Raw genomic sequence first — 26,821 nt, 5'->3', positions numbered from 1 at the left:
AAGACTAAACGCGTCACATATTATCATATATAAGTAAATAAAAGTAGAATTGGATCCAATAACCTTGTTTAATTTTGGATATATTACCCAGAAATGGTGTTTACATGGATGTTTCACAATTCCACGTTGGTACTTTACAGCCCAGAAGACCCTGCAGATCTTCAACATCGAGATGAAGTCCAAGATGAAGGCGCACACGATGCAGGAGGACGTGCTGTTCTGGAAGTGGATCTCGCTCAACACGCTGGCGCTGGTCACGCAGACCTCCGTGCACCACTGGTCCATGGAGGGCGACTCCACGCCCGTCAAGATGTTCGACCGCCACTCCTCCATGAACGACTGCCAGATCATCAACTACCGCACGGACCCCAAGCAGACCTGGCTGCTGCTTGTCGGTGAGCTGAGGGATTGCCTATATTCAATAGCAAAAACTGTGCCCATGTTACCAATAAGGTACCTAATGTGGTATGTCCTCAATACTCAAATCTTTCCCCCAGCTCTAAATGAGGTGCTAGCGTTCTAACGTTCTCAGGACTGGTATTCCATACAGAAGTTAATGTTTTGATTTCATAGTGTAGATAAAGAATGTAGGAAAAAAAGAGATTTTACTGAATAAAAAGGTCAATTCATAAGTATTCAGTATAGATTTATTTTCCGTAACTTTAACTTAATAATAATAATACGCATCCACAAGCAGTTTCAAAATAAATTAAAACTGAGACAGTAGATATAAAAATTCAGAAGTAAAATTTAAGTCAATTGAGTTTAATTTTCACTATGTTTAGCTAAATTGGTAAATTACGTATGGAGCCCTATACAGGTCTGACTAAGTTTGTCTTACAGTATGACACGTACACGGGATGAGCACTGATGCTCATCTTCCTCATTGCAGAACCAGGATCTCGGCTTGTTTCAGCGAGGCCCAATCTTGCAAGGTGTAAATTGAATCTCCTGTGTTGTATAAAAGCTCTAGTTATACGCTTTATCGCAGCTTGATTTTATGAAATTAGATGTATGATATGCAGCCTTCCCTATCAAAATATCTCACAAGTTGAAAAGTTAGGAAACAGAGGTAGAATCTAATGTGTGTTTCACTCAGGCATCTCGGCGCAGCAGAACCGAGTGGTGGGCGCCATGCAGCTGTACTCCGTGGAGAGGAAGTGCTCCCAGCCCATCGAGGGCCACGCCGCCTCCTTCGCCAGCTTCAAGCTCGAGGGCAACCCCGAGCCGTCCACGCTCTTCTGCTTCGCCGTGCGCACCGCCCAGAGCGGGAAACTGCACATCATCGGTGAGTCACTCCACATTCTCTGGAGCGACAACAATGTATTCTATTATCCTTCTGACCCCTATCCGCTCACCTAATAATGGAATACATTTGATAGCATTAGATCATGAGTGGCCAACCTTTTCAGCAGCCGGGCCAGATTTTAGAAATGAGATTTCTTTTTTTATTCTAAGCAAAGAAGAAACATATTGTTTTATTAAGAATATATGGCTAAAATGAGAGTCAAACATTCAAATTAAAATTATTAGATAAGAGTTAGGCAATACAAAAAATAATAATAAAAAATAAATAAAATATAATTTTTTTTAAATGAGACATCTGATTTTGTTTTTTGGAACTAAGTGCTTCAATGTTGAAAACGGTTGATGTTGTTGCTACACAAGCAAACAGTTTTCCAAATGCTCAGTATAAAAATCAGTGATTCTTGTTCTCATTTGAAATGCTTAAAATGCTCATTCGACTTAAATGCTGTTCACATGTGTAAGTGTTTCCAAATAGGATAATCATTACAACATTTTGAGTGTGTCCAAATACTTGTTCACAAAATCTGGATTATCTCCAATTACAGGAGTTATTTTAATATTATTTTTTGACATCTCATCAAAGATGAAGAAGAATATGGAAGTCTGGGCATTTACGGGGCTTACGACCGTCATAGGCTGCTTTAAGTGATCACTTTACACACGTGTAACATTCACCAATTCTACCCATTATTGACAACCACACTACTAAAATTCTTGGAAGTTCTATATATATGAACCAATTTAGAAACCTTGTTCATGAATCACTAGAACTTCACTAGAGACATCTATTGGTGAGATGTAAAGAATCATAATCAAATCATAATGTAAATCATCATCTTTACATGTTTGTGCTTGTCACCCGTTCCCAGAGGTGGGGCAGCCGCACGCGGGCAACGAGCCGTTCACCAAGAAGGCGGTGGACGTGTTCTTCCCGCCCGAGGCGCAGAACGACTTCCCGGTGGCCATGCAGGTGTCGCCCAAGTACGACGTGGTGTACGTCATCACCAAGTACGGCTACATCCACATGTACGACATCGAGACGGGCACCTGCATCTACATGAACCGCATCTCCTCCGACACCATCTTCGTCACGGCGCCGCACGAGGCCTCCGGCGGCATCATCGGTGAGTCACCCTTCTTCACTATACCCTGACTAATAAATCAGGCATAATCACCATAATGTGCCCTCACTGCTTGGCTTGGGTCTGGCCAATTTCTGTACACGACGGATTCTTCAGTTCTCAATGAGGATAGCCTGGAACGACTGGTTGTGATTGGTGGTCTGGAGAGGTAGATTCCCCACACGATGGACCAATCAAGTTAAGCCAGCAGCAGGCACCTCGGTGGTTGGAGCGCTACGTGCAGCGCAGTCAAGGGATAACTGGAGAAGAGTCATTGCTTCCACAAGGGTAACATCCCTCAGTAATGAGGACTAAGACGGAGAAGAAGCCCTATAAGTTTTCCCTTATTGAGGGCACATTTCACAATATGTATTTATAAAATATATGAATAAGAGGAATATGCAGCAAAACGATGTATGATACATGTTTGAATGGTGAAATAAGGAATCATTGCAAAGCTGAGATAAACATTATTCATAAAATTACCAAAGGTGTGTTTAGATGTTATGGACATGTGGAACGAATGAGTGAGGAAAGAATGGTAAAACAAATTTATGAGTTAAATGTAGTTGGAAAAGAAGCAAATGTTATATACTTGAAAGCCGTCAGGTCACAAGTCTAATCAATCGTCGAGTATGTATGAGGAGATGCATGAATGTTGAGGAGACGAAGAATGTTAGCAAAGACAGAAAAGTTTGAAATTCTATTCTATTCTTCACCGTAGGGGTAAGCAGAGAGATGGTTAGTTACTTTATTTATAAAATTATAATGTAAGAAAATTGTTTATGCAATTAAATACAACATGGCCGAATGATACAATCTATTTCAGATGAACACACTTCCTTTATCCATTTATGAATAACTCATTTATATTTATTTTTAATGACTTTATGGATAGTGGAATCAGGTTGTACGAATCTATTGTATAATAATCTAAGTAATTTTGACCTAAAGAGATATGTGTTAGATTTTGTTTGATATGTTTTGGATCTATGTATATTACCATAATATGTCAGTAATTCATGTGGTCTCCTCGTCCAGGCGTGAACCGCAAGGGCCAGGTGCTGTCGGTGTCGGTTGAGGAGGAGAACATCATCCCGTACATCAACACGGTGCTGCAGAACCCCGAGCTGGCGCTCAAGATGGCCGTCCGGAACAACCTGGGCGGGGCCGAGGACCTGTTTGTGCGCAAGTTCAACATGTACTTCCAGAACGGCCAGTACGGGGAGGCCGCCAAGGTAAGCCATCTTCCCCACTCCACGTCGACCAATCAACCAGTAGATTAGAAAATAATGTATTCAAATAGATGACAAGTTAATGATGAATACAGTACTAGCTCAAAAGGGAATATTGAAAGGGTAAATAGCAAATAAATATTCTTATATTTATTGCTAAAATCTATGAATCAATGTATTTTTTGTTGTTGGTATTTTATGAATTTAAATTTATTTCAAAATTATTATATTTTTTTCATTCACTATACTGCACAGAGCTCAAGTTGAAGGTTAATCCCCTGACTTGCCTTTCCTAACACTTTTGGATTTTATATTTTTTGTCATAATTTTATTATGAATTTCTCGTAAAAAACATTTATCAAATTGCAATCTTTTGTTTATTAAAAAAATTATCGTCCATACCAAAATGTCACTATGAGTTTTTTTTTGTTTTTTTTTTTCAATTATGATAACAGGCTAATATTCTACTTGTGTTTTAAATGGGATAGAGATTAATCGATATTCAATGCAATATTTTTCACCTTAGATAACTTTATAACTGGCAAGATCTACGCTAATTATTATCGTGAACGTATAAATCAGTGCACTGTACAATTTCAAGATTAATGGTAATCATGCTTAAAAATAAAAGACGTTGTGTAATCTAATACACATTCCTTCTAGTCTTGTATTGTAGCCAAGCGTCGTTACCCTGGTGTAGGAGGGTTGTTGAGAGAGAGAGAGTCGGAGATTCAGATGCTACAGCGACCGTGGGTGATTGCAGGTGGCGGCACACGCTCCCAAGGGGATCCTGCGGACCCCGGCCACCATCCAGCAGTTCCAGAAGGTGCCGACCCCGGCCGGCCAGACCTCCCCGCTGCTGCAGTACTTCGGGATCCTCCTGGACCAGACGCAGCTCAACAAGCACGAGTCGCTCGAGCTGTGCCGACCAGTGCTAGTGCAAGGTAATTTATAACACACCTCCTCACTGCTCCTGTTCTCCCGCTGATCAATGGCGCCAAGAATGTGTCAATATTGAAGTATTAAGGACAAAATTATGTGAACAGTACATGCCAGTATAGTACTAAAATTATGGGTCCTGAAATAATACACTGACATTTGCATTTATTTTTTGTGTCTTTTCTTTTGTTTTTTCAAGAAACATCAGTGTTTTGGTCTCTGAAGTTTTTTTACTATTCTTGGTCAATATAATTTTTAAATTTTACCTTTTTTAAATTTCTGGTAAATTGGATGAGAAAATTTTACCCTCTAAAAATATCAAACTCACCAATGCTAAAAATGACAAAAGTTCATAGCGTAATGACAGCCACATAATGGGTTTGTGTTTTTTCATTGTGTTAAAAATAGTTCCTTACATGAGAGACTGATCGATAAAGCAAAATCTTAAATCTGATCACAGCAAGAGTCTCTGTTGTTGAAGATAACACTTGACCAAATGCTAGGGCTGGCAGAATAGAGGAGTGAGGGTTTCCATCCTGCCAGCTAACCTCTTAAGTCGTTAATTGGATCACTTGTCCCGCAGGTCGCAAGCAGCTGTTGGAGAAGTGGCTGAAGGAGGACAAGCTGGAGTGCTCGGAGGAGCTGGGCGACCTGGTGAAGCAGGCGGACCCGACGCTCGCGCTGTCGGTGTACCTGCGCGCCAACGTAGCCAGCAAGGTCATCCAGTGCTTCGCTGAGACGGGGCAGTTCCCCAAGATCGTGCTCTACGCCAAGAAGGTACACCCCGACCCTGATCATGAAGGATCAAAGTAGACTGAATGCATTAGGAATGTACAGCCAAACGAGACTTCTTCTTCTGCAGGCCTTGTGGTCTGTTTTTAAGAGGGATTAGTCTCCTACGATATCATTTCCCAGCTGTCGATTCATCTCTTTGGTGGTCTGCCCGGGAGCCGTCTTTGGGGTTGTGGCCGTACAGTGCAATGTGAGGGAGTCTGAATGGTTTCATTCCCCTCACATACCCATGCCATTGTCTCCTTTGTTGCCTTCCCCCATCTTTGATCTCGCATATTTCCCTATTGTTGTTCCTAATTCTGTCTCATAGACTCTTGCCAGATATGCTTAGAGTCTTCAATTCTGTCACTCTTTTATTTGCGCATTTTTTGTGACTGGTGTCCGCTCTGCTTTCGATCCCATATATCATGATGGGTCGCGCACAAGTTTTGTAGTACTACAGCAGTAAAATAATGGGAGAAAGTGAAACAATTAGATTACTCCACTTTTTTTATCCGATTTCCGGCCTCTCGTTTATCGGATGGCCCCTGCTGTTGCCGTGCTGCGCTGCACTGAGTAGGACGTGGAATCTATGACTCTCATGGCGAAGAGTTACGAGCTACGATATATGATTTCAATACAAATATAAACTATAGGGTCTTTTGGTAATTTTTGGATGATCAGAACGGGAAAGGGTTACAAGATTTCTCCCCTCCGCAGGTGGGCTACATGCCGGACTACATCTTCCTGCTGCGCTCGGTGATGCGCACGTCGCCGGAGCAGGGCGCGGCCTTCGCGGGCATGCTGGTGGCCGACGAGGAGCCGCTGGCGGACACGCACCAGATCGTGGACGTGTTCATGGAGCAGAACATGGTGCAGCAGTGCACAGCCTTCCTGCTGGACGCGCTCAAGCACAACCGCCCCGAGGAGGGGCCCCTGCAGACCAGGTAACCGCCCAACCAGCCTACTTATACATCAGCAAACTGCACTCTTCATCCACATGATCAAGTCGTCAAATATGCCAATTTTCTTAACTGATTTCTGCCAAAAGAGGGTAGCTACATCATGATACTGAAGGTACCTATCTATTGAAACATCAGTTTGAACATTTGATACAGTGGAATTCGGTTATGACATTTGTCAGGGGCGTATCTGACCCACGGTGTAAATGAATTGTCCAAAATTATGTGTTCTTTTTTTCTGTAAAGATCAAAACATTTTTAAAACAAAAAAAATCTTTTTAATTTTTATATATTTTTATAAAATTTAAATAAAAATCATAACACAATCATAAAAATCAGTTGTATTGTTTTTATCTAAAGGATCTTTTCTGGAGAATATAAAAATAAAACAACAACAAAAAGACCCATGGTATATCTAAATGCGCGTTATAACTGGCTCCTACTGTTCAAGAGGATTTGGTATCTTGAGTTAGATTATTATTTGTTCAATTTTAGCAACCAGCAGTATTGCCCAGAAATAGAGACTGGTAGTTCTAGAAATGCATCATAATTGAGAGTTGCGTGTAAATACTGACTTTTTGGGTAAATGGAAAGGAACAAAGTGATGTAATATAATGTCCTTTCACTTGGCAGGCTACTGGAGATGAACCTGATGTCGGCGCCGCAGGTGGCGGACGCCATCCTGGGCAACAACATGTTCACGCACTACGACCGGCCGCACGTGGCGCAGCTCTGCGAGAAGGCGGGCCTGCTGCAGCGCGCGCTCGAGCACTTCACCGACCTCTACGACATCAAGAGGGCCGTGGTGAGTACTCCCTACCCTCAACCCACCACCGTGAGACATCTAATGGATACCATCACAACCTTTTGAGTGTGACCAAATCTCTTGGTTTACAAATTCTGGATTTTGCTCCACTCGGAGTTATTCATATCAAGACTTTTTTATTGATATCTCAACATGGATGAAGAGGAATATGGGAGTCTGGGCATTTACAGGACTTGTGATCTTGCCACAAGCTGATTTGAATAATACTTTACATACTTAAAACATTTACCATCCATTACCCTTAATTAGCTCTCTCGAAAAAAAAAATTAAGAAAAATATTATTTTCAAATAAAATTAAATCTTTTTTTAACATCATTTTATTTGTATACATTCTAAACAGGAAAAAAATATCTGTGGTGTATATATACCACAGAACTTGTGCCACTCTTCCGTGTTACCACAGATATATGCTAAAGATTTTTTTTATGCAAATATCTCAAAATGGATGATCTTTTCCCTGTATTTTGCTTTGTATGACCATTAAATGATAATGTTTGCCGGGCAGGTCCACACGCACCTGCTGGCCGCCGAGTGGCTGGTGAACTTCTTCGGCACGCTGTCGGTGGAGGACTCGCTGGAGTGCCTGAAGGCCATGCTCACGGCCAACATCCGCCAGAACCTGCAGATCTGCGTGCAGATCGCCACCAAGTACCACGAGCAGCTCACCACCAAGGCGCTCATCGACCTCTTCGAGAGCTTCAAGACCTACGAGGGCCTCTTCTACTTCCTCGGCTCCATCGTCAACTTCAGCCAGGACCAGGAGGTGCACTTCAAGTACATACAGGTATTTCACAAAATTCTAAATATTATAGCAATTACGTGATTTTCACACATTATAATTAATGCGTTATTGATATGTGGTACAGTAATCCATGCCAGCAAAATGGCACGCCAAACCAATCAGCGCTAAGTGGGGTCTATTTCCCACAGATATTATTTTTTTATTTCTTTAGTTAGCTCATATTACATATAATACAAACAATTTTTTCACACTTAATTTACATCATATATATTTTTACATCTTGACAATGGTACAGTAAAATGACACACTTCCTTGGATGAATGTCTGCCATTTTTGTATGCAGTGTTCAATTACCGAAATTTCATATAGAAAAACTAATGCGCTTCAAACAACAAAACAGTATTGTAGTTAATGTATAAACTTATTGGGAATGCACACACACCTTATATAGGACCAAAACAGTATAAAACTGATTGGGAGCCGACACACCGTACACGCGACTGAATAAAAATTGGGAAATTGGGAGTAAAAGATTGCATTTTTCGGGGCTTAACTGAATCACCGAAAAGCAGACGCGCGTGATAAATGCCATCTCAATTACTGTATAAATGCCGTCCTCGGTGCGACCATTACTGATGAGTTTGGGTGTTTCCAGGCGGCGTGCAAGACCGGCCAGATCAAGGAGGTGGAGCGCATCTGCCGCGAGTCCAACTGCTACAACGCGGAGCGCGTAAAGAACTTCCTGAAGGAGGCCAAGCTCCAGGACCAGCTGCCGCTCATTATCGTGTGCGACCGCTTCGACTTTGTGCACGACCTCGTCCTCTACCTCTACCGGAACAGCCTGCAGAAGTACATTGAGATCTACGTGCAGAAGGTGACCCATCCCACTCTCACCACTCTTACCACTCGTCACTCGCCTTATTTATTATTGTTCTTCTAAATTTGACAGGCGTAGGCGATTGACTGCGAAACTGGAATCGCGAGTTCGATTCCTGCCAATTGCAAAATGAGATTAAGAAATACATATTTTCAATCGGCCTGGGTGTTTTACGATGTATTTTTCAGATCTTCTTCCTACCTGCAAACAAGACTCTAATATAGAGGCTTTGCATTTATTTATTTAAAAATTCATAAAAATCCATATCTGTCAGCTGGAAATGGCAATATATTAAAAAATAAAAATTAATTCCAAGTAGAATGTATGGCTTACAGGTGATTTACATTTCAATGGAAAAAAATCATGTGTCCTTTGCTGCACATACTGTTGTAATAGATGCGAGTGAAAAAATGTGAGCTTGCATTTTAACCAAATAATACTAACGATGAAAAAAATATCGAATGATATTCGACAAGGGACCTATGAGGAAGAAATCGATCTCGAATTAAATTAGATTCGACATTGGACTGGTATGAGTTAAGCATCTGCAACTGACGACATGAAACTTGGTTGTTATAAACTTTATAAAATAAAACAACTTTCTAACCAATGTTTGCACAAAGCGCCGCAATGTATCTGCGAAAAACATTCAAGAAATTGGTTGTTATGATTCCCCATCCCGTCATTATAATTTTCTCCAAGTTATCAGGGCCCCTTCCCGCAAGGACCTATGTTTTTTAGAGCACGTCTGTGCTTTAAAAAAAATAGGCCCTTGCTTTTGTAGATATAGAGTCTCTCATCATTGAACAGACTGATGGCATTATTCTATAACTCCTGGTCACAGGTAAATCCTTCCCGGCTTCCCGTGGTGGTGGGAGGTCTCCTGGACGTGGACTGCTCCGAGGACATCATCAAGAACCTCATCCTGGTGGTGCGAGGACAGTTCTCCACGGACGAGCTGGTCGCAGAAGTTGAGAAACGTAATCGGTAAGCCAACAACAATTTTAGAATAGTTGCCATGCATCCTAAATAGCCTAACTTTACCACCCAATAAAATGGCGGCTCCACTAATGAATATTTATGTCACACATAATATCCCTTTGTTTTATTGTCATTATTTTTTTTTGTAACTTTTTTTGATAGATTTGATAAAGATTTACTATGAACATTTTTATCTATTTGTTTTCAAAGTAATGTGTATATTTTCGCTAATTTGAATGCTTGAGCATTTAAATTTTTTTTGTCGATAATGCTTATCTCAGCCTTACATTCTTTCCTTATTTCATCATTCGAACATCTATCATCAAACGATGTTTGATAGATGTTCGAATGATGAAATAAGGAAAGAATGTAAGGCTGAGATAAGCATTATCGATAAAATTAAGAAAGGTGTGTTGAGATGGTTTGGACATGTGGTGCGTATGAGTGAAGAAAGAACGGTTAAACAAATTTATGAGGCGAATGTAGTCGGAAAAAGAAGCAGAGAACGACCGAGGAAAACTTGACACAATCAGGTATGTCAAATACTCGAAAGCGGCCGGGTCAGGAGTCGTAATAATCGTCGGGTATGTATGAGGAGATGCATGAATGTAGAAGAGGCAAAGAATGTTTGCAAAGACAGAGTAGTGTGGCGTTCGATTCTCTCTGCCTACCCCTGCGGTGAAGCGGCGTGATGGTTAGTTAGTTAGTTAGTTAGTTAGGTAGTTAGTTAGTTAGTTAGGTAGTTAGTTAGTTAGAGCATTTAAAATATTTTTTTTGCAACATATTTACATAAAACAACAAGATTACGTAAATATGTTGAAAAACATTATTCGTAAATATTTTTGAAAATTACAAAATTTCTAATTATTATACTTTACTATAGATTTTTTTGATAATCATTCTAATTTATGGTTCTTAAACTGAATCAGTAAGGAAAGATGTCAATGTTTGTCGGACAAAAATTTAACAGTAATTTTTCACTTGCCTTAATTAAATTTATAGTAAAAACTTAACATATATTTTTTAAATAAAAAAATATTTGTTTTGTGATCCTTTTTTCATGAAAAAAGCTATAAAGAGTATAACTCACACTCAGACAAACCAAAGGACATAACATAATCACTCTATCTGACTTCATTATTACCCAAAACACACCTAGGTGATTCGTTTTGGCATTCACTGTCAAAAATTTGATGATTGATTGTGCATTAACATTCCAGACTGAAGCTGCTTCTGCCGTGGCTGGAGTCCCGCGTGCACGAGGGCTGCGTGGAGCCCGCCACGCACAACGCACTCGCCAAGATATACATCGACTCCAACAACAACCCTGAACGCTTCCTCAAGGAGAACCAATGGTAACGTCACTGATGCAATAACGATAATGAACTTCACATAACTCCACTGACATTTTCAACATTTCGGTTCTAACCTCTATTCCCTGTGATGCATTGGGCACCTCGTCAGACTGTTGCGATGTTAACTTGATCACCCGTTATATGAAAGCAAAATGATTAGTCCTGCACCCTTTTTTTTAAGCCTCCACTTGTTTACGATTTTGCATCTTGGATTCTTTTGTGTGAAATATATATGTTAAAAAGGATACAGATAACGTGAGTGAAGGACATTCAATTATCATCTTTACATGGCACACTTTCTTGGCAAAACGACTGCTGGAGAATTGTAATGTTTTGAACATAAAATAAACATTTATGTATTAATTTTAAATCAAACACAGATTTTTTGAGTCTACTAAGTTGTATTTTATTAACAAAAAACACATAAAAAATTATATTGTGACAATTGTTTCGCCTTGTTAGGGCATTATCAAACGAATGTGAAGATCAAATGGACTACGGTCCTTATGTAGCTATACAATTCTATGTGACAGTTTTAACATGTGCAGTAATAATTTATGGGAGACAACAGTCGCTAATGGGGGATGTAGGTATGTACCCTTATATTTGTTTTCTGGGAAGGGAAGAATTTATTGGCCATATTTTAGAGATTTTAATACATGTCTAGTAATAATTATATCTACATATGTAATTAATTATATCTACATACATGAATTCTTTCTTAAAATAAAAATAAAAATTGCCATGTCAATAAATTCTCCCTTCCCCGAAATTAGCGATTAGCAATTAGCAATCCCATTAGCGACTGTTGTCTCCCATAAATTATTACTGCACATGTTAAAACTGTCACATAGAATTGTATAGCTACATAAGGACCGTAGTCCATTTGATCTTCACATTCGTTTGATAATGCCCTAACAAGGCGAAACAATTGTCACAATATAATTTTTTATGTGTTTTTTGTTAATAAAATACAACTTAGTAGACTCAAAAAATCTGTGTTTGATTTAAAATTAATACATAAATTAAAATGGAGTTCTACAAATTAAACGCCAAGTCAATAAATAAAATAAACATTTTAAGAGACTGAAATCAATGTCTGATTTAAATATTCAATGTAATTAGTAAAGGACACTTAGATCCATTCAAATTTATAGAATTATTCGTTGTTATAAAACATTCATTTCAATCTTAAATTTCCCTCTATCCTTATTTGATATTCATCTTCTCACCCCTACCTGCACCCAAGTGGCGCACAGGGCACTCGATTATTGATTATACAAAGGCAACATGCCAGATCTAGGAGTGGAATGTATTTAACTGGTTATTGTGTACGGCGCAGGTACGACTCGCGGGTGGTGGGACGCTACTGCGAGAAGCGCGACCCGCACCTGGCGTGCGTGGCGTACGAGCGCGGGCAGTGCGACCGCGAGCTGATTGCGGTGTGCAACGACAACTCGCTGTTCAAGTCGCAGGCGCGCTACCTCGTGCGGCGCCGCGACCCCGAGCTGTGGGCCGAGGTGCTCGCTGACCCCAACCCCTTCAAGAGGCAGCTCATCGACCAGGTAACCGACCGCCCACATTCAAATATATCAGCAAACATAAGTTGGGGGCAAGTGAACAAAGCTGCAGCCATCTCAGGATGCCTGAAAAATGCTATATGGAAAAACCCTGAGATGAAGATCGGCAGCAAAATCAAGAACTACAAAACTTGTGTCTGACCCATCATGACGTATGGAATCGAAAGTAGAGCAGACACCGCTGCCACAAAAAATGCGCTTAGAGCGTCAGAAACGAAGACTCTGAGAAGCATAACAGGCAAGGGTCTTCGAGATAGCTGGGAATCGACGTGGCAGGAGGCTAATCCCTCTTAAAAACAGGCCGCAAGGCCTATAATAATAAGAAGAAGAAGAAGCAAACATAAGTATTTGGGCACCATTATAACATCATTCATAAGTGGTATAAACAGAATCGTGCCCGAGTGAGAGCCTTGTGGGACTCCGCTAGTTGCGGTGTAGGTATAGGAAGAAATTCCACTTGTCTTTACAAAATGTTTTCTGTCAAGAAGATGACTTTGTAACCAATTAAAGAGACACCCAATGTTTCCAAGTTTTTGTAACGTATACAGCGATATTTTCAGTGGCAAACCTTATTTAATGGTCTAAACCTTATTAGTCGGTATAGATGGAATCCACTTTATAAGTATTTTTACTTGTATGTATTTCTGATAGATCAAATGATTGAATATTGTTGTCCACTTGTGAATCTGAGTTGTTCAGACTAGACGGTTTTGTCCGCTTAACTAAGAGAATTCGCAATTGAGAATTTCCAGATTTCTTTCTAGTATGTAACTGTCGTTTATGTGACGAATTGTTTGGAAAATCTATTATATTAAATCCACTGGATGATAGTGATGATTTTTATTAGGGTATTCTTAATTGTGTTGTACATATTTTTAAGGCATTAGCCGTAAATAAAATAAAAATGAAATAATATGAAATATAACACAAATCACTAAGGTTAAACTATAAGGTTACTTTACTTAGAATTAATCAAATAAAAATTATGTCAGTAAAAACTAGCTAGTATTTGGAGGCCATTTCCTCATTTGTTAATTTCTGTTTGAAAAATTCCCAATTGGCACATTGGTGGTTTTTTCATTAACCCCGACCCTAGTTATATTAGGACAGTCTGCCACCCATCCCTTAGTATACTAATCACAAGTAACTGCAAACTCAATTTTCTCGCGCTCTACCAAAAGTAATGATTAAAGAAAACACTTCGTTTTTTACAACTTGAGTTTTATTATACACTACATGTTTCAGAAGTTAAACTTCCATCATTCAGGTCTGTATAATAACTAAAATATAAAATATAAAATTGTTCTGTAAATAAGGAGAGGGGAAAGTAAGGGGAAGGGGTTAGTCAAGGAACGGAGTTTGAAAACAAAGGAAAAATGGAAAGCAATGGCGAAGAATTTTGAAACAATATATTATTTAATAAATTATTATTAGAATTCAGGTTTTTCTGTATTTCTAAATTTTCAAGATAATTCATAATTTCCCCTCTCCTTATTTATAGAACAATTTTATATTTTATATTTTAGTTATTATACAGACCTGAATGATGGAAGTTTAACTTCTGAAACATGTAGTCTATAATAAAACTCAAGTGGTAAAAAACGAAGTGTTTTCTTTAATCATTGTAACATGTCTTACCACAAAGTTAATGCCGAAACAATAAATAAACTACCAAAAGCAAGTAAAGCTTATAAGCTAAGCGTCTCCCGCTCTCTACCAATAATATGTAAAAGACACTTTTAAGCGTTTCCCACAAACAATATAATAATTGCTTTATTAAATCCCTTTTTTTCCAATCCCAGGTGGTACAAACAGCCCTGTCAGAGACGCAGGACCCGGAAGATATCTCGGTGACGGTGAAGGCCTTCATGACGGCCGACCTTCCCAACGAGCTCATCGAGCTGCTGGAGAAGATCGTCCTCGACAGCTCCGTGTTCTCCGATCACCGCAACCTGCAGAATCTGCTCATCCTCACAGGTTATTATCCCAACGTACTTCTTTCAACAAACCCCTGGCCCACGGGACCAGATGTTCCAATTTGTAATCACACAATCGCCAAAAATACTTAAATTTTCATTGCACTTAACCATTTCTCCTTACTGGCAAACTAAAATATTTTGAATAAAATTTCCTCGACATATTTATGCCTAAAAAACACGAGAGCAAAAGTCATTAGTGCAAAATAATTTGTCCAACTGATCAACTGGGCTGACTTTTAGAACAGTAAAATTCAATCATGAAAATAAGATTGCGCTGATTCTATGCAAACAATTTAATTTCACCGAATAATTTTTGCCAATTATTATTATGTTGTTGTTTTATTTTGCTTCTATCTCTAGACATTAGAGGAGATCCTCTTTTATCCTTTATTTAACATAGTTAATTAACTGAAATCACTTGTTGAGGCTTAATAAAACACAAAAATAAAATAAAAAATTACCAACTTATAAAAAGATTATAACTAGCACTACACAAAAAATGCAAGAATGGCGTAATAAATTAATTCTTTTTTACATTGTTGATTTTATCCGGCACATATCTGTCAATAGTAAATACATGTAATTTTACAGAGAAGCATACTTAAATACATATCTCCTTCGCACTATTTATGTTTTATATTCGCCAAAAAATACAAATGTGTATCTTGCTCTAATAGGGTTTATATTAGTCTTGTTTAGACAGAGGTGTTACTGACGTAACTCGCGCTATGCCACTGGGGGGCCCGTCGTCTGTAGCACAGCTATGGCTCTGCCGTTGTAAGGGGCAGAGACTCACCGCAGCTCAGTCCGGTCGGCGTAGCCGAACAATATCCACTGGCCCTGAAAAGGGCCTCCGACTTGGGTATCGGTCTAATGGATACCAGACTGAGGTACGGAGAGCAGGATCACAGGGAGATCGCACTGACTCGTGTGTTGAAGCGTACTCACTAGCCTTGAGAAAGGCTTTCCAACGGTCCGTTGTTGGTGCAGTGAGACGGCGAGTCAGGCGAAGTCCAGCGGCGAATTCTTGAGGCGAAGGAGCGACAGGAATGGAGAAAATAAAAGACCGATTTGGTTTTTACAAAACACACACACTGATTTATTCAAGAAATAAGGCTGCATAGCCGGCACGGTTTCATACCGTGTCGGCGTTTCACGGCGCTGTATAACGGTAAAGTACCGTTACTCAGGTAACGGTACAATCCCGTTATCCGAGGCTTGTCCGTACGGGGCCCTCTATGCGGGCGACCGCGTTCCCCGCTCCCCGCTCTCCCTTCCGGGCGGGCGGAGCTCAGTCGCCGCATTCGCTCCGTACGGAACACATCAAAATACATATATAAACGCTTGACAATTTGATGCTTAATGCTACCTTATTTCTATGCTTTTCTAATACATTTATTTATCCTATATATATAATAAGGCCAGATGACCGCTACACCTCATAGGAGGCCAGACGTCCGCAACAAGAGGAAATGAGCAGATTTACTTACTTTACTTTTCGTGTAACTCTGGCTTCTTCAGCCGCATGGGCTGCGTTTTATGGAATTAGAGTCTAGGCTTCAGATCTCCGGGGTCACCTCATAGATATCCCAAAGGTCACCACCCAAACCTTTGCATATGTGTAAATATTATAGTGAGTAGATGAGAATGTGCGATTGTACATGTTGTAGCAATCAAGGCGGACCGCACACGAGTAATGGAATACATCAACCGGCTAGACAACTACGACGCTCCCGATATCGCCAACATCGCCATCAACAATCAGCTCTACGAAGAGGCCTTCGCCATCTTCAAGAAGTTCGATGTCAACATTTCCGCCATTCAGGTATGTCCCAATACATTTTTTTTAACGTCCCACTCGGCAGAACCCGTGACTAAGCGTTCATTTACATTTTAAAGAAAATATTATTTTTAATTTATAAATATTACAACTTCTTCTCCGTCTTAATCCTCATTGCTGAGGGTTGTGACCCTTGCAGAAGCAATGACTCTTCTCCAGTTATCCCTTGACTGCGCTGCATGTAGCGCTCCAACTGAGGTGCCTGCTGCTGCCTTAATTTGATTGGTCCATCGTGTGGGGGATCTTCCTCTCCCTCTCTTTCCCTCCAGTCTACCGATCACAACTAGTCGTTTCAGGCTATCCTCGTTGCCACGCGCAACGTGTCCAAAAAACTGGAGAATCCGTCGGGTACAGATATTGGCCAGAGTTGAGCCATCCAAGCGTAGTTCCTGGCAAATGGACTCATTGGTGCGTCTAGCTGTCCATGGAATTCGGAGCATGCGCCTCCAACACCACATTTCGAAGGCATCCTTCTCTAACGCACCACATCTCTATCTATGATCTATCCTTCTTCTTCCTCAGGTCCTGATCGAGCAAGTGAACGACTTGGACCGGGCATACGAGTTTGCGGAGCGCTGCAACGAGCCGGGCGTCTGGTCGCAGCTGGCCCGCGCGCAGCTGCAGCAGGGGCTCATGAAGGAGGCCATCGACTCCTACATCAAGGCGGACGACCCCAGCGCCTACATGGACGTGGTGGCCACGGCCACCGCCTCCAACTCCTGGGAGGACCTCGTCCGCTACCTACAGGTGAGGAAACAACACATCTTTACTGCAGAGAGGACCACCGAAAATCAACTTCAATTTCATACTAATTCTGTTACCCTGAGCAGCTCATTATTAATCTTTCCGGGAGTACAAAAATTGATGTCCGACTTTCTCTGGGGAGTGAGTTCTTTTTACAATTAAAAAAAAAAATCATGAAATCAATGTATTATGAAGATAGAAATTATGCTAAAATATTTTTTTATAAAAACTTCGAAATATTTTTGAATTATGACAAAATTACACACAAATATCCACAGATGTCATTGCTATACAAGTTACACCATACCAACTGACTGACGGACTTCGACGCTCATTAACGTCCATACTCCCGCAAAGGTTAAAAATAGGTATCGAATAATGGTAGAGTGGGTTCGAACCCAGAAACTCTGACTCAAGAGTCCGTGATACTAACCACAGGACCACACCCGACATTGCAGGCATGGTCAAGCTGAAATTACTATGCCAAGGTTAATTTGTCACTGACTCACAAACCCGGCAATTTGTCGGTTTATTTTAGTCGTTTTTTTTTTACATCAAAAGTGAATGACATTAACTTTATTCATCAATTTATATTGAAAATGAATTTTTATGTTTGATCATTTTTATTTTGTGTGTAATTTTTAGTCTTAATGTTATTGTAATAAAAAAATATGTCAAAATTATGTCATTTATTGTAACTGCAGACAGTTGGTAGAGTTCCATATTGAATTGTTGAAGTGTTTGATAATGTCCTAAGAAGACGAAACGCGTCACGTATTAACATATCGTAGTCATACAGGAGAAAGTGACCAAGTGCATTTTTTACAAAAACGTGATCATTGACTATTTAATATCTTACTAGCTTAATATTGCCCTGAAAAAAATCCCAAAGGATTTAAATCTTGGAAGTATAATATATCGACTTGTTAAAAATGACTAACTGCATTGATGTTTTTTTTTGTTGCCAAGCAAAAGTGACTTAAATGGCCCTCCTGAACATTTTACGTTGTGTTAGTTGGTCACTTTCTCCTGTACGACTACGATATACATAAATAATTGTAGAATTCAATCCAACAATCCTTGTTTTATTTTTATTTTGGATATATTACCCAACAATTAAGTAATGTCATCTTTATTAGTGGTCCAACGGGTTGAAAAACTTTTTCAAGATATCGATATGTTCCACGTAATGACAAATTTGCACAAATATTGATTTATAACTTCATTTGTCCATTGTGCAGATGGCCCGCAAGAAGGCCCGCGAGTCGTACATCGAGTCGGAGCTGATATACGCGTACGCGCGCACGGGGCGGCTGGCAGACCTGGAGGAGTTTGTGTCGGGGCCCAACCACGCGGACATCCAGAAGATCGGGGACCGCTGCTTCTCGGACGGCATGTACGACGCCGCCAAGCTGCTCTACAACAACGTCAGCAACTTCGCGCGCCTCGCCATCACGCTCGTGCACCTCAAGGAGTTCCAAGGTAAATCAATGCAGACCGCTGCCATAGGAAATTTATAATAGTACAATGGTCAGCATGCTCGACGTTCTAACAGGCAGAAATACCTTTCCCGTCCTAAGTGTGTTAAAATGATTTTTCTTTCTTTTTTTTTTTTTGGCAAAGCACCCTCAATTGCGTAATACATTCCACAAACAACTGGTATTTTTTATTATGATGTAACTTAATACTTATGACGTCTAATAGTCAAATTTTTTTATTTTTTTTTCCTTTGAAGGAATATGGAAACAATAAATTAATGATGTATTTGTACAGGTGCCGTTGATGGGGCACGCAAAGCCAACTCGACTCGCACGTGGAAGGAAGTGTGCTTCGCGTGCGTGGATGCCGGGGAGTTCCGCCTCGCGCAGATGTGCGGCCTTCACATCGTGGTGCACGCCGATGAGCTTGAGGATCTGATCAACTATTACCAGGTCGGCCATCACAAATATTAAAAATACTACCTTGAATAGTTCTTAAGAAAATTAGTATTGTAATGTTTAAAATCGTCATCCTCCGCGGTGTAATTGTTAGTGTATTTAGCTACCATGCTGGTTCGATTCCCAGGGTGAATGAAAATAAATATCAGTGACTTTACACTCTATATATTTATATGATTCAGTGCCCTATGCACCATCGGGTGCGGATAAGAGTTTACACTCTAATATTTATTTAATATTACCCTGAAACTCAGGATTGATTACCTTGTTTTTATGAAAGTAACAATCAAAATAACACTATCAATACGATGCAGTGCTTTACGCACCATTGGGAAGAATGTGTTAAATAATAAATAAAAAGCGCCCCGTGGAATAAATATCACAATTGATTTAAAACGTGATTGGGTAAGAAAAAAACTTATTATGTGTACATACAAGAATTGAGGAATGCGTATTTGCAGGAACGTGGTCACTTTGAAGAGCTGATCGGTCTACTGGAGGCGGCGCTGGGGCTGGAGCGGGCACACATGGGCATGTTCACGGAGCTCGCCATCCTCTACTCCAAGTACAAGCCCGCCAAGATGCGGGAGCACCTCGAGCTCTTCTGGTCACGGGTCAACATTCCCAAGGTGAGTGTATTCCGCATTTTGTGCCTTAGCACGGTTTATGTTACCAATGTCAATCCTCTTCTAGTGAAATGGAAGGTCTGCCTTCTCCTGAGGAGTGCAACGTGGTTTCCTCCCAGCAATGCTGACAAGTTCCTGATTGGCCCAAACTAGATTAGCCCACCTGTTCCCAACACAGATTTCAATAAAAACATCTTTATAATACGTGTTTATAAAAGTGGTATTACACAAAGTTAACGATGAATTTTAAGGAGATATTTATACAACTTTTACCTACTTATCGAATAAAATTTAGTCTCTCGAAAGGTTGCCGACCACTGTTCTAATTCATTCATTTTTCATTCAAACCCTTTTCCGCACCCCAATGGTGCATAGGGCACTGCATTATAAACACAGTGTTATCTTGATCGTTAATACACGAAGGAAAGGTGATCAGCCTTCCGCTTCAGGTACCAGTCCAGGGTAATATTGAATAAATATTAGAGTGAAAAAATCACTTTTATTCATTTGACCCCCCCTGGGAATCGAACCCGGGACCTCCAGAACGGTAGCCGAGCGTGCTGACCATTACACTACGGAGGCGGACAAAACTGTTCTAAACCCTACTTAAATACAAATAAATAAATACACTGTCAACAATGTGGAGACTTGCCATAACTTGTGTGGTGGTTTCCAGGTCCTGAGGGCGGCGGAACAGGCGCACCTGTGGGCGGAGCTGGTGTTCCTGTACGACAAGTACGAGGAGTACGACAACGCCGTGCAGACCATGATGTGCCACCCCGGCGAGGCGTGGAGGGAGGGCCACTTCAAGGACATCATCACCAAGGTACTTCCAGCACTTCCTCATACAAACACTGCACAAATGCTAATATTGTTTGAATAAATAAAACAATATTGAAATTCTCACATTATTATTATTTTAATAAATTAATAAACATGTTCAGGACTAACGTAAAAGTCTATTATTTGAAATTAAAGAGACTAATATTTACATCAACATAAAAAGTCATCCAATAGCTAAACAATATTCAACACTAACTTCACTCATTTCAAACAGCAATATCTGATGTCTCTAAATTTAAACGACATGTGAATACAATATTCTTATGACAGCTTTGCTTGAAATTTTTTCAACACTTTATTTGTATTAATCTTATTATGCTATGTTTACTTTTTTTACCCTTCTATGTATATACTTTATATTATGTCATGTACTTTAATATGTATACTTACGTTGCATTATAGTGCTGTAATAGTATTAAATTATCTACTTAAATACTGCATGTAAAAGCCTCTCAGGCGTATGTACCAATAAATAAAGTAAATAAAAACACTTGTTTTTAACTTCAACTAGTTTTGGAAACTTCAGATGCTTCCATCTATGGGTTTGAATATTCATGTCTTACCACGAAGCGAATGCCGAAACAATAAATAAGATTTGAGTAGGAGTTATCGGTTGTGTGGTGTTCAGGTTGCCAACATGGAGCTGTACTACAAGGCCATCCAGTTCTACCTGGACTACAAGCCGCTGCTGCTCAACGACACGCTGCTGGTGCTGGCCCCGCGCATGGACCACACGCGCGCCGTGGCCTTCTTCACCAAGGCCGGCCACCTGCAGCTCGTCAAGGCCTACCTGCGCTCCGTGCAGAGCCTCAACAACAAGGCCATCAACGAGGCGCTCAACGGCCTGCTCATCCAGGAGGAGGACTATCTGGTAACCCGTCATTATCCCGGAAAACTGTCAACGCAGACGAAGAAGAATATGGAAGTCTGATGTTAATCATGGGTAGAATTGGTGACCTAGCCTATTCTTCTTCATCTTTGTTGAGATATCAAAAAATGCCAATTTAAAATGTTCTTCAGGCTAGAACTAGATGCATAAGACTTGCTAGCTCTCACTTTTCTGAATAAATTGTCAAATTATCTCTGCAACATCGCTACTATACTCAAAAACCCTTATGGTCCATCGTATCGTTATGCCTTCAATGCTTTCATCAATTTACGGCATCCATATACAATATTGCTATTATTTATTCATTTTTATGTTCCCTTATTAACACATTGTTGTCGGGGGGACCCTCAGTATACTTATCGCCAGTAACCACAAACCCAATTCTCGTCCGTATAATATTTTTAAGCATCTCTCGCGCTCTACCAAGAGTAAGAAAATAGAACGCTCATAAGCGTCTCCCATACAACAGAGTATGTAAAAGACGCTTTTAAGCGTTTACCGCATACAATGTGTTAATTTTGCACCATTTTTGAGTCCTTAAATGATGTCTTACTATATCTAAAATCTTGATCATCACTAAGAAGTTGAGTACACATCTCAGCAGTTTTCTACTGACCTCAAGTGAACTGTGTAGGAAATAGATGATGTGATGAATACGAATAGAAGTATTGACATTCAGCACAGATGAGCCCCATGGCAGGAAGAACCGTTGAATTTAATTATATTTTTTTTATTTTCCAGGGTCTCCGAACATCGATCGACGCATTCGACAACTTTGACACAATCGCGCTCGCTCAAAAATTAGAAAAACACGAACTGACAGAATTCAGACGCATCGCGGCATATCTCTACAAAGGTAAGACAGCTAACTGCTGTTGTACAAACCAACTTCCCGTAGGGACAAAATAGCATTGGCAATCCCAACCTATTATAACTGAACTCTGTAAGAGAGTATTCTCCAAACCTAGCATCTTGAAGATCCAGGAGAAGAAGTACAATGAGTAAAAAAAATTATATAATATATGTATTGATTGAAAAAGGTTGATTTAGGGGTATTTTAAACCCACTAGATTCATTGTCCGCCTCCGTAGTGTAATGGTCAGCACGCTCGGCTACTGTTCTGGAGGTCCCGGGTTCGATTCCCAGGGGGGGATGATGATAACACTGCGTTTATATGATGCAGTTCCCTATGCACCATTGGGGTGCGGATAAGGGTTTGAAGAAGATTCATTAAGGGATATTTTTAAGCTGCTAGGTTAATAAATTAATAAAACAATCAAATTAAGATTGCACCAATTTGATGCAGTGCCCTATGCCTCATTGGGTGCGGATAAAGAGTCAGTAGTAGGTTCTCATTAAAGGACATCTTTAATCTGCTAGGTTCTTTGAGGAATTTTTGAATGGTGTCAGGTTTATAGATGATTGAATTTGTCCAGGAAACAACCGATGGAAGCAGTCGGTGGAGTTGTGCAAGAAGGATCGCTTGTTCAAGGACGCCATGGAGTACGCGGCCGAGTCGCGGCAGCAGGAGGTCGCCGAGGAGCTGCTGGGCTGGTTCCTGCAGCGCGGCAACCACGACTGCTTCGCCGCCTGCCTCTTCCAGGTAGGCACCCACCGACACTGTTAGATAACCACGGGGAGATTTCATCGGGACAATCACTCCACCAGCATGCAAACAGTACTACATGTCACTACCATAGCATAAGCGGTGATTGTCCTGACGAAGAGACGGGTAGACTAAAATCTCGGTGAGAGGCTGTATACAGTAAACCGCCCTATAACGTTGCGATAGGTACAGCAATTCGGCTGTCCAAACTTAAAACACAGTAAGGGACATTTTTTTGTAGTATGTTTATTTTGCATTTTTGGACTAAGTAGCATCTACTTAGTCCAAAAATGCAAAAAAAAACGTACTACAAAAAAATGTCCCTTACTGTGATTTGAGTTTGGACAGCCGAATTATCAATGGGAAGGTTTTAGGGAGTTAATGTTTTTAAATTATATTTTTTTTTTTATGATTGCTTCGTCTAAATTATCCCTGCCTAAAGATTAAGGACATCCGTATTGAATTCAAATTATTTGTTTTCAGTGCTATGACCTCCTCCGACCAGATGTCATCCTGGAGTTGGCGTGGAGACATAACATCATGGACTTTGCTATGCCTTTCTTAATTCAGGTAATAATACTTTTTAAGTTATCAGTTTAAGAAATGTACAGCGCCTGAATGAAGATTCTGATGCTTATAATTATGTTTTACAGATATTAAAACATTCGGATCTTTTTTTAAATGAAGATGTTCCATCTTTTTCAATTCTCTACTTGTGAAGACAAACTTGTACATATTATTTTTTTATTATATTTTATGATTATATTCATGGATGCTGCAAAGAGAAAATATGGTTTATAGGCATGGCCTAGGTGACGTTGTCCATGACAGAAGGACCTACAACCTGAGGACGAGGAGAGCTGACCCCAGCAGTCTACAAAGATGATGAGTTGGGATGTAGCCAGGAAGAAGATATTGATGAATATGAATTTGTCCAGGTGATTCGGGAGTTCTCCACCAAAGTAGACCGACTGGAGGCGGCAGAGGGGCGGAGGGCGCAGGAGGGCGCGGAGCAGGAGCACAAGCCCATCCTGCTGGCCGAACCGCAGCTCATGCTCACAGCAGGTAACCGTCCTCTCTCTCTACCACATACTCCCAAAGTAAACTGAGCGGAGCTCTAATCATAATCAATTTCCGCCCAGACTATTGAATGAATTATCTCTCCTTATAAAAAATGCACCTCCTGTAATGACTTTTAAGAAAAGTCTGTCACCTATCTATCATTATCATCAAACCTCCTCCCTTTTTTCCCTGTACCAAAGTTTACTCCATTTTTCTTTTGCCTTCCTTATTATTCAATTTTTTTTTGTCAAATGTTCAAGTACTATCTACCCTCTGATTGCAAACAGCTATATATGGTATCAAACGTTTTGACCAATATCACTAGTTTATTTTTGGTCGGTTGAAAGATAACAATAAGCCCGCCAATGTACTTAATTCTTTTCTGTACATGAAGTTCAAATAAATAAATTTGCAGGTCCCTCCATGGGCTACCCGGGAGTGCCGGGAGCTCAGCCCTCCCCGTACGGCGGCGCCCCCTACGGCTACGGCATGTAGAGCGCGACCCGCGTATTCCCGCCAGCCTCCCAGGAGACAACCACTACACTCGCAGAACACATTCAGCTTCAGTCTCTTGACCCCTATCTCGCTAACCGAACGGGCAAAACCTTTCAAAATTACGTATCTCAGTTCTAGATGTTGTTGGTAACCAGACATACAATGCGTATGCGCCTTACTAACCTGTAAATTACTCACTTAAAATGCAAGAATAATAAATTAATACTCGAGTATTGTTTAAACAATACCTACAAATAAAGTTTGCTCTTTATAGAGTCTTTCACAAACAAATAAAAAATATGTTTTCATTTGGCCGGTGAATTTTTCGAGCAGAAATCATCATGCTTATAGTATGTCATACCTATGAGTTGTCTCTGCGTGTTGCAGTATTGATAATGAGTTGACAACCTCCGGGCTCAACTAGTAAAGTGACATAAAAGGATGTTTATTTTGAATGAGCACGGAAGCGTATAAACATTGTCCCATTATGGCCAAAAATGTATTTGAGTATGCTAGATTTTTGCTAGTGTACTAGTAAACATCTCGTTTACTCAAAGTAAGCTCGAAAAATCATGTTGATCTTCAAGCAATTTAACGCGGTACAAATTTATATGATTTAAAAAAAGGTTATTGCCGATATGAGATACGTTTTTAGGAATAAACTTCTGCGAGGAGGATGGTCTATGAATACTTTATAACCCCGTTGCGCTGTTGGATAGAAATATGTATTACAAATTAGGATCCGCCTGTACATTGTGGAGGGAACCGGGAGAGGATTCACGTCGGGCGTGTAGAGTGCGCCTTGTAGGTAATAATTTGTCTTATAGAACGTTTGACTCGTGAAAGCTCCCGGTTCTTTCATATTTTTCGCGGCTTTGAGAAACTATATAGCAAAATTAAAACATGTATAGAGATTATAATAGGGCTAAATAAACATTTACGGAAAGTACTACAAATGATTAAATAGTTATTGTTTATTAAGAAAACACATTTTATTTTAGTGGAAACATTCATATGACGATACTCGGGACATTTATTTGGAGTTTTTTTGAGACTAATTATGCGTTAATTATATTTTTTATTCAATGTTATACATACATACAGATAATGACTTGTTCCTGTGTGCAAAATTAGGTATGTAGTAGCTTCCTGAAGTAGCGTTATAACATGTCAATTTCGTTGAGTTATGATCCGATTTGGGGATGAGAATTATTTAAGAAATACAAATTAATCTTTTAATGTACAAAATATTCTACATTTTGTTAGAAAAATTAATCAAATCTCCACGAAAAACCGTTTCTTGAATTTTTGCTTAAAATCCTTTTAAAAAAATTATAAATTAGTCATATTAAATACTGCACATATGAATGTATATATACGAATGATAAAAATAAGTACATAATTTGTGGATCTAACGAGACAAGTGTATCCAATATCGCATTGGATATGTGAACTAACTTCAGTTTAATATAGATTCCATATATTATAAACTCGGATGATCAAATTTCCTTCAATGTGTAAAAAATTGTAAAGTCTTTAAAATAACGTAGGAATATTTATCAAATTTGTATGCTATTTCAATTATTTAGAGTTTAATGAATTTTATCATAGCCGTAAAAAGTATGATTTTACATTCAAATACGTGAAATATAAAATAAGTGCTAAAAATATTATTCAGGCAGAAAAACACATTTTAATTTTCAAGAGTTCAATGATTTGTTACTTTCTCAATTTATTCTCAGCCATTTTGTTACTTAATCTGCCAAAATCGACATCATAATTTTTATGATGCTACAATGTAAAAAAATATATATATTTAAATGTTTGGTGCCTTTTTTATGTCATGTTTTTTTTTTCTTTGTTTAAATTTTCCTATTGTTATAAAAGGTTCTTAGCAATTCATTCAATTCAGAGCTTACCATGAATTTTAAAAAAATATATATATATATTTATATATATATATATATATATATATATATATATATATATATATATATATATATATATATATATATATATATATATATATATATTATATATATATATATATATATATATAATATATATATAAATATATATATATATATTTATTATATAATATA

The 26,821-nt window shown here is 39.4% G+C and overlaps 1 protein-coding gene across 2 annotated transcripts in view; it reads left to right on the top strand.

Moving 5' to 3' along the window:
- Positions 1-26,655, top strand: part of LOC148310934 (clathrin heavy chain-like) — a 38,517-nt gene extending 11,862 nt beyond the window's left edge. For both annotated transcript variants that reach the window (XM_088257551.1, XM_088257553.1), the window contains exons 3-28: positions 141-395; positions 1,100-1,288; positions 2,178-2,432; positions 3,471-3,667; positions 4,428-4,608; positions 5,187-5,380; positions 6,095-6,321; positions 6,970-7,141; positions 7,669-7,947; positions 8,561-8,779; positions 9,627-9,769; positions 10,984-11,118; positions 12,461-12,683; positions 14,501-14,675; positions 16,348-16,502; positions 17,040-17,264; positions 18,503-18,743; positions 19,035-19,192; positions 19,660-19,827; positions 20,501-20,650; positions 21,296-21,538; positions 22,298-22,412; positions 22,993-23,159; positions 23,646-23,732; positions 24,101-24,227; positions 24,640-26,655. In XM_088257551.1, the coding sequence (XP_088113677.1) occupies positions 141-395; positions 1,100-1,288; positions 2,178-2,432; positions 3,471-3,667; positions 4,428-4,608; positions 5,187-5,380; positions 6,095-6,321; positions 6,970-7,141; positions 7,669-7,947; positions 8,561-8,779; positions 9,627-9,769; positions 10,984-11,118; positions 12,461-12,683; positions 14,501-14,675; positions 16,348-16,502; positions 17,040-17,264; positions 18,503-18,743; positions 19,035-19,192; positions 19,660-19,827; positions 20,501-20,650; positions 21,296-21,538; positions 22,298-22,412; positions 22,993-23,159; positions 23,646-23,732; positions 24,101-24,227; positions 24,640-24,719 (4,760 nt within the window). In that variant the 3' untranslated portion in view covers positions 24,720-26,655. The remainder of the gene's footprint in view (positions 1-140; positions 396-1,099; positions 1,289-2,177; positions 2,433-3,470; positions 3,668-4,427; positions 4,609-5,186; positions 5,381-6,094; positions 6,322-6,969; positions 7,142-7,668; positions 7,948-8,560; positions 8,780-9,626; positions 9,770-10,983; positions 11,119-12,460; positions 12,684-14,500; positions 14,676-16,347; positions 16,503-17,039; positions 17,265-18,502; positions 18,744-19,034; positions 19,193-19,659; positions 19,828-20,500; positions 20,651-21,295; positions 21,539-22,297; positions 22,413-22,992; positions 23,160-23,645; positions 23,733-24,100; positions 24,228-24,639) is intronic.
- Positions 26,656-26,821: the final 166 nt, after the last annotated feature.

Source organism: Brachycentrus maculatus, unplaced genomic scaffold (genome assembly GCF_059751285.1).
Source record: "Brachycentrus maculatus isolate JH-2025_06_01 unplaced genomic scaffold, ASM5975128v1 h1tg000082l, whole genome shotgun sequence".
Classification (NCBI taxonomy): domain Eukaryota; kingdom Metazoa; phylum Arthropoda; class Insecta; order Trichoptera; family Brachycentridae; genus Brachycentrus; species Brachycentrus maculatus.
The sequence above is the reverse complement of the archived record's forward strand: the minus strand, read 5'-3'. Positions and strand labels throughout refer to the sequence as shown.